General features: G+C 37.4%; 1 protein-coding gene across 1 annotated transcript; it reads right to left on the reverse strand.

Moving 5' to 3' along the window:
• Positions 1 to 308: 308 nt before the first annotated feature.
• On the reverse strand, positions 309 to 8,117 carry LOC104110145 (protein ELC-like). The gene is made up of 2 exons (XM_009619585.4): positions 6,669 to 8,117; positions 309 to 579 (listed from the first exon to the last, which is right to left on the reverse strand). The coding sequence occupies exon 1, from the start codon at positions 7,937 to 7,939 to the stop codon at positions 6,710 to 6,712; it is 1,230 nt and encodes a 409-aa protein (XP_009617880.1). The 5' UTR covers positions 7,940 to 8,117; the 3' UTR covers positions 309 to 579; positions 6,669 to 6,709.
• Positions 8,118 to 9,065: the final 948 nt, after the last annotated feature.

Consider the following 9,065-nt stretch of genomic DNA (forward strand, 5'->3'; position numbering starts at 1 on the left):
TCTCCATAGCTACTACTAGCCTACTGTCTCCCTAGCTATGAAGATTGGTTATTTTTTGCCCGTTAAAATTTAATGACAAGTTATACTCATTTGATCTATTTGGCGCTACTTCCTCTAAAAATAAGCAAGAGATGTAATTCAGCAATCAGGATCAAGAACTTGCTAGACCATGACAATATGGCATAACATCAGAAACACTACTGGTATCAAATAACTCAGAAACAAGAATCAGGATCATCGTATGAGAAGAACTGGAAACCAGAACGAAATGAAAGCTCAAGAGGAAAAGGATCCTTCAAACAAAGAACTGTTGTAAGATCTGCAAAAGTGAAATCCCAAATTGCAGAACTGAGAAGTATATTAAAATTCAGATCGATTGAACTATACGGTGTGTACATACTTAATGGATACTAACACTTCTTACAAGGGAATTAACCAATAAATACAACTTAAGTAATCGACTTTCAGCCGATAAAAGAAACAGAGAACTGCAAAGCAGAAGGGGGTTGGGAAACTCAATCCAAATATTTGCAGCATAACAGTTTTTGCTTATACCTGAGCCTAGCTGTCTTCATTCAACTTCATTAGTTTCAAGCACCAAAAGAAAAAGAAGATTCACTCGTTAGCACAATTTGATACTGCTACCACATTTTAAGAAATAGAAGAAGCAGAAATTAAGAACAACATAGCTCAGCTGCAGCAATTGATCACATACACAAATAAACTTCTCAGGGTACGTGCTGGGAGGAGGGAAAAGAACTACTTACTTTTCCAAATAAAAATACATAATATTCTGTTGGCCCTGAATTGCACCCATATCAAAGAAACATAATTGCAAGAAGGTACTAGTATGACATGTTAGCTATACCATTTTGTTTCGCAGAAGTCTCACGCAACTTTCGGAGGTCATCAACAGTCACCCAAACAAGAAAAACAAGGCAAAAACACACATCAATGGCCCCTGGGATAAATTAAGCAAATTCTACTTCTTCAAGCACAGCATTGCAAATATAATGAGTTGTAAATCACTCAAACCTAATGTCCTAAAACTTTATAATATATCCCCATTCCTTTTAACACAAAAGAAAAAAGAGAAAAAGAAACTATACAGAGATCGATAAACTGCATGTACTTGACATTTTGCTTATTGTAACCATGAACATAAGAATAGAACTCGTGCAGATCATCAAGATGTTATACTCGTTAAAACCTAACCAATTAAAAGGGTTTATACTAAAAGTTGCATAACCATCATTTCTTCTTGTTACTTTTTTTTTTTTGGTGATCAAGTGCATAACCACCATTTAAATTTGCAAGAAACATACTGGCACTTGAAGCAGAAGAACATTTCCCCTTCCTTTCTTCTATAAGGAGGACAAATTCCAACTCATGTAAGGTATTCAAACTCATTCTCATACATACGGCACAATCATATACTCTATCTATTCCAGTTTATGTGACACTTTCTTTTTAAGTCTATTCCAAAAAGAATAATATCTTTCTCTATTTGAAAACAATTGAACTTTAAACTTTTCATTTTACCATTAATGACATGATTTTATAGCAAACAAATGTCATGGCATGTTTAAGATAATAAGTTCCACAAGTCTTTCTCTCTTTCTTAAACATCATGCCAAATCAAACAGGTTGAAAAAATAAAATAAAACGAGGGAAGTATCAGAGTATGTAAGACTGGGTAACGGGCAGTTTGGACAAAGCAGAAGATAAGTGTATACTATGTGGGATAAACTTTTAGATCAACAGGATTACAGGAGCCAATGTAGAAGAGTAAACAGAAACCAGTAAAGATCAATCTCATGATTAAGCATCTTAGCTTTCGATACGACTTTCCCAGGAAGTATCGACATAGAGACTTAAGGACTCATATTTCAAGAGCATTTCTTCGGGAGCATCTCAGGCTTCAGCAATTTTTACTTTTACAGGGAGGTATCAATCATGAACTGAGAATTAGGGAAAAGTATGATTAATTCCCTCGACTTCTGGGTCTAAATGGTGAGAGACTCTTGACCACTCGAACCCGGTGTCTAGCTTCCAAGTGAAAAGATTGTAAATGAAACAACAAACCATTAAGGGCTTGTTCAGAATTAATAGATTTTCTGAGTTTCTCGTGCTCCTATCAAATAGAAAATAATGGAAGCTGGGAAACTTTTTCTTGGGTCAACATTATAGATATTTTAGCTAATAATATTGAAAAAAGAAGCCGATGCTAGAAAATCCTTCCTTGTAGCACATACATCTCCAGTTTGTTCACCCTAGCATTCAACTTTCCAACTTTTTTCTTCTTGTATGATAATCCTCATCTGCACCATCCTCGACCCAATCTGGAAGCTCACTCATATTCACTCCCAAACCCCATGTCTCCTTTTTCAACCCCCTAGCTGTCAATTCTTTCTTTTACCACAAGATTAATCAAACTTGTACTAACTTCCTTTGTTGAGGCTACCAATCAAGAAAAAAAAAATCCTTTGTTGGGACTGCAGGTCATAAATAAATTAGACTTCCAAAAAACTGCCTTAACTACAACATTTCAGAAATCCACTCCCTAAAACCTTCAAATTGGAAAGATGGTGAAAGAAAGCAAATCAAAGCAAAGAGGGAGAGCAAGTCACTCATCATATATCCGGTGAACACTTCACCTTGTTCATTATTTCCTACCATTAGCAATTGTATTTTCTCCTCAAGCACCAGAAAAGCATTTAAGCTTTGCAGTAACAACTGCAAATTTGCCTCACTCCTTTCCAAATGTAAAAACCCATTATTATTTTTCTCAAAAAAAAGGACAAAACCATCATCTAGCACTGATAAGACAGAATTATGAAGACAAGGACTAATTTTCAAGAGAAGTTTAAACCATCGCCTATTAACTTTTACTTTGTTCTTATGTACATCATTCTGGAAGTACTTAGGAATCATGGGAACTAGACAAATTTAAACTTTAATATGATGTTTTACCGGTCAAACTAACTTAACAGACATAATTTTAATGTTTTCTTCCAATACCATCAACAAAATATAAGTTAAATTAATAACTTAAGCTCAGTCAAATCCACCACTATTATGAGAGGGAGTAACTTTTCCCCTCCTAAAACTCAATAATAAGGCAGAATTAGGTATAGTTTAGGGCAAGCAACAAACTTAAGTATTTCTTCTGATGAATGACTAGAAATAAACTACTTGACATATGTTTTGGTCCCTTGATATTTTGACTAAGTCAATGTGAATTTAATGATTTTCTCTTCACTACCACTTTGGAATGTAAACATATGTTTCAGAATGTGGTACAAATATGAAGCTCCATAGAGAACACCATTCTATAAGTAAGGACTTGCTTAACATTCACCCTCTCTAGCTAAACTTCAGATGGCTCTGAATGTGAAGGAGATTCTGCGATGAAAAATTTCCAAACACGTAGATCTTATTAAACTCGTAGACATCATTTACATAAATGGCATCTTATGTGACTTCAAGATCTGGTATGCAAGGCAAAATACATAAGTTACCCCCTGAACTATAGACCAAATCCCTGTTATACACTTTTTGCAGACGAAAATCACCTTACACACTCACCTTTCCAAAATATTTAATACACACTACTTTGCCCACGTGGCCAGTGCATGTTTTTCCAACAAATGAATCGCGTGAACAGAAGAATTTTTGTGCCAGGTGTCAATTTCTTTTAGGTTTTTTAAATTTTAAATTGAGTCATCTTCTTCCTTGTTTAAAAAATTCTGCCCGCTTCTCTCCACCACCCGATCTCTTTTTTCTCAAATAGATCCACCACGATTTCTCATATCTCTTCTCGTTGGTCTTTTTTTTTAGTTTTTTGCAGGTCTTTTGGCTAAAACTTGTGATTAGATTCAGCAATTAAAGCTTTTTGTAGCTCCCCCCATCATTAAAAGCTTGGCTCAAGCTTTTGCATAGAAGATTATTTCTTTCGCCAGAGAAGCTTAGCTAGAGCTTTAGCCATGGCGAACTCGAATTTCTCTGAAAGGATGAATTTTTCGAATTTTTTCCAAACCATTATAGCTTAGCTCAAGCTTTTGCATATAAGCACATTGTTTAATATTATTAATGGGTGAATTTTCAAATAACTGAATCGTAAAGTTCTTAATCGTGGGTGTGGCTCTTGTGGAAGACAAGTTGCACAAATGGAGATTGAGATGGTTCGGGCATGTGAAGAGGAGAGACACCGATGCGCCGGTTAGGAGATGTGAGAGGTTGACCATGACGGGTCAGAGGAGAGGTAAAGGGAGTCCTAATAAGTACTGAGGAAAGGTGATTAGGCAGGACATGACACTACTTCAGCTTACCGAGGACATGACCCTCGATAACAAGGTGTGGAGGTCGAGAATTAGAGTTGTGGGTTGAAGGTAATCGACAGTCTCTTCTAATCATACTAGTAGTATTAGTACTAGTCTTGTATTCTCCTATTCCTAGTTCCTTGTTACACGACGTGTCATTATTACCGGTAGTTTTCGCACTTCTCTTATAGCTTCGTATTCCTAGATTTTTGTTATTACACGTAGTGCCATTTATTCCCATTGTCTTATTTCCTTGCCATTGCTATTGTTTGTTTATTGTGTCTTTTTCACTGTTATTGAGCCGAGGGTCTATCGGAAACATCTCTTCATTCATAAGGTAAGGGTAAGGTTTGCGTACACATTACCCTCCCCAGACCCCACGTGTGTGATTTCACTGGGTTTGTTGTTGTTGTTGTAAAGTTCTTAATCTTCTTCTCTAAGAAATACACTTTCCTCCTTATTATTACAACCTCGTTGCTTCAGTTGTGGGAGTAGGAATGGCACAAACAGAAAATAGAAGCATGGTGATGGCATTAATGTGGTTGAACTTTTACAGAAGATAAATGAAAAATGAGTTGGATCTTGGTTCAAAATTTCTGATTCAATTTCAGTGGAAAAGATGGATTTTTGAGTGTGTTTTCTGGTTATTTTTGTTAATTAATGGTGGCTTTGTCTTTAGGTAAAAGGTTGGAGAAGAGGCTATGGTGGTTGATGGTGAAGAGAGGAGTAAGACGGCAGCCATCGTGCTTTAGATGGGGAAGATGAGGGGTATAGTTGTAATTTTAAGTATTTTTTTTAATAAAAATAATAACACGCGTCACTGTTTGACCGGTGCGTGACATTACACATGTTTTAAAAAACTGGTCCAAAAAAAAGTAGTATTAGATACACTTTGGAAAGGCTGAGTGTGTAAAGCGATTTATGTTCACAAAAAGTGTGTAACATGGATTTGGTCCATAGTTTAGGGGGTAACTTTGTATTTTGCCGGTATACAATAACAGAAGTTGGAGTCCCAAATAGTTTTTGTGAATTCAGAGAGAACAAAAGGGCTTATAAAACTCAACCGACATGCCCCTGAATCATAGCTAGACAAAGAACCCCGGTAAAAATATGCCACTGAATTAGGAAAAGATTGTTGATCGCTATACCTGTACCTTACCAAATGGCCCAATAAGATAAATCATCTCCTATATACACCTGGAAGTTTGTTTTTTGGTATATCTAATAAAGCACTTACACTCTAAGTTGCTCGAACTTTTCACTTTCAGTGTCGCACCCGTGTCGACACGACGTGGGTGTGGGTGTGGGTGTGGGTGTGGGATCCGTGTCGGATCTGGTCAACCGATTTTGGGTACTTTGACCAAAATCAACGGAGAAATTTGGGACAGATACAATGATTTTTGAAAACAAATCAAAAGGTAGGGTGATATGGAAGAAAATGGAATACCTTGTATATATAAATTTCTATGTTAGTCATTTTCCTTTTATCTGCTTCTAAAATTCTACTCTTGTTCAATATTTTCTCCTCCTCGGAATACCTTGTAAGTTTTCCACATATTGTCTTATAATTTAGACATATTTTTATAACTCTATTTTTAAATAATTGAATTATTTTTAGCCGAATCCCCGCACCCGTATCCGTACCTGGATCCGTACCCCCGAATCTATAAATTTAGATCATGAAGGATCTGACCTCTAGATCCGCACCCGTATCGGACACCTGCACCCGAGTTCGAGCAACTTAGCTTACACTTCAATTCTAAGAGTGTCATGACAATGCGACAGCGAATGAACATAAGTCCAAACTGCTTTAGTAAGAGAAATATGTTTTGGAACTTTTTTTTTTGTGATAACCGAGAAATATCCGAGGGCAAGCTCGAGCACGGTTCAAAACTGTATAATGGGGCCATTTTGGAACTTCTGGTGATAAATCTGCATTATAAGTGGTAAGCAAAGGAAGCATGGAAAGTAAATTATTAAGTATACAAAGGACAGATGACTTACAAAATAACTCACTGGTACAAAGGACCATGCAAAAACCATCTTAGGTGGAAGTATATAGATTTGGTTCTTGTCACAACTCATTCTTTGAAAGTAAAGACATAAGCTACTCATTAGTCTCAATGCCGATTAGACTTGCAAGGACTTGAAAACAAATTAAATAAATGGGGATATCAATTATTCATAAAAATCCCTTAAATCACACTACATATTTGCTAACTAACTGATACAATCGACGAACATCATAAAAAACCCATGCCAATAGGTAGTGGCAAAATCTCTTGGTGGAGAAGTAAAGCATTGACATATTATTCACAAGTAACCTACCTTGAAAATAATACTAACCTTCCATCTGTAGTGCACACATAATCCAAGTAATTCAACATCTATGACAATGCATATTGAGATATTCTAGAAGCCATACTAGCAACTTGAGCCTGCATCTGAGTGGCCCTAACCTTCGAAGCCGTGGCACGATAAATGAATTGCTCGCGCGACAACAACCTTACATTCCTCAAGTACTGATCAAATGGAATTGCCCCGTCCTGTATAGCTTTATCCAACGAATAAATCACATCCTCCATAGCCGAATCCGTGGCCGTACAATCCGACATCTGTTTCGAAAGACTATCACAAGGCTCAAACACCCCGTCCGCATCCACAACCCCATTCGCATTCCCAATTTTCTTCAATTTTGCTTCGTTATCTCTAACCCACCCTTCTAACACATCAGTATTCATCAAAACCATTTGCAATTGATGCTCTAATCCCTCCTTTTCGTCAAGCATTTCCTTAACCCTTTTACTCAATTCTTCCTCTCGCCGCCTCAACACTCCTTGTGCACTAAACAACCCTTCCATATCCGCCTCCCTCACCTTCCTCAACCTTTCAATATCACTATGCAATTTTCCCACAAGGTTATCTATTGCATTCCTCTTATACACCTCCGACGGATCATCCATTATCCTCCCTACCCCACCACCACCACCACCACCACTCCCATAAGGTGATGGCGGGTACATTCGAGGAGGTATCGCAGGTCGGGTTGAACCGCTACTCGAAAAACTAGTACCTGGCGGGGGATGCGGGTTCGGATTTGGGTTTGGGCGACGTTGGGAGTACAAAGGGGGATCACGGCTAAAGAAATGACTCAAATTACGAGCCAAATCGACGAGATTCGAGCTCGGGTAAACCCAATTACTCAAATAAGGGATCGAAACGATACCTGAAGGGTTCACGAAAGGATGCTGGCGCTTGATGATCATGTCGCGCGTGGGGTTGACGAACACCAACGGCGCGTGACGAGGGTAAGACTCCATCAACCAGATGATCACCGGGATGTTGTAGGTGACGTCTTGATAGGCCATCGGAACGGTGCCGTCTGATTGAAGGAGGTTAACGGTATGGCCGTCGTTGTGAGTGAAGGTAGCGGTTTTGGGTTGAAGAGAAGGACACGTGTCGGTTAAGGAAACGAGGTGTTGACGGATTAGCCATTTGACGTCTTCGGAGTAAGGGAGAGAAGACGGGCCACGTTGGGAGAGAACGTTGCTTAAGAACTGTTGGGTGTATTGGTTGGAAGACGGGGAGTGAACTGCCGGCGGAGGTGGTGGTGCCATTGTTGATCGGAGGGAGAAAACGACGTCGGATTGATAAGTTCCAGCGATTGAAGGAAGAGTTGGGTCTGACCTTTTACTTTTTGAAGAGTTTGTAAGCTACTTTGACTTCATGAAATTATTATTTAGAAAGTTTGGATTTCAATTTGGAAAAACATGGTGAACAACATATTTTCGTGTGTTGAATGATGACTGAAATTATTATTTATTTATGAAAAGAAAAAACTTAAATCAAAAAAATATTTTTCATGTTTGGTTTCCACCATTTATAATTTTTCCACCTTTTTGAAAACCTTTGCATATTTTAACATCACCCTTCACAAGCAGAAGGTTTTACCGAGTTCTCAAAAGTGCTTTTAAAAATATGTTATTACAAAAAAACTACTTTTTTTACTTTTCAGAAATTGTTTCTTCGGCCACTCAAAAATAATCGAAAAGAAGTTTGGCTGTTTTTCCTTGAGAGGCAATCAAAATTTCTCGTTTTTCGAGTTGGGTAGCACAGCCCAATGCAACACATGTGTTATATTTGCAAAACTTATTAAAACATGACAAAATATAAATAGTGGCTTCAAAAGGGGTTATTGTGCATTTCAGTCCTCTTATGCTTGGGCTGTGAGTTGGATCAAACCTGATAAATATGGCCTAACCTTTAACCTTTAGGTTGGTAGAAATGACATTGGGTAGTCACTCTAAAAAATTATTATTTAAAAATTAGTCGGTACATTTTAAGTTTCAGTTTTTCGGTTTAATTTTTAAGGATAAAAATATCTTGAGTTATTCTCAAATTAAAGATTTTTAGTTTAAAATTTTAGGACAAAATGAGTACTGACCAATCTCTAAATAGTATCACTGAAAATGACTATCCGTGCACTTGCCCCCTTTTGTTTTGTTCTCGTTCTTCTCTTTTCCGTGGTCTACATATTGAGCCAGTGACGATACAATAATATGCTCAAAGATTTTTTATGTGAAATAATGAATCTGTTTTGCAATTGAAACTATATATCCACCTGCTACAATATGTTTCATAGATGAAATAATTAGTGTGTCACATATGTTTATGGTAATAATTTATCTCAATGTAACATATGGTTAGGAAAATTGGGGTTTTTCTTGATTATTCAGGGCGGCC

The sequence above is a fragment of the Nicotiana tomentosiformis genome, chromosome 7, assembly GCF_000390325.3.
Source record: "Nicotiana tomentosiformis chromosome 7, ASM39032v3, whole genome shotgun sequence".
NCBI classification, from domain to species: domain Eukaryota; kingdom Viridiplantae; phylum Streptophyta; class Magnoliopsida; order Solanales; family Solanaceae; genus Nicotiana; species Nicotiana tomentosiformis.

Coding starts and splice junctions, on each gene's coding strand:
- LOC104110145 (XM_009619585.4), bottom strand. CDS start 7,939: ATGGCACCACCACCTCCGCCGGCAGTTCACTCCCCGTCTTCCAACCAA.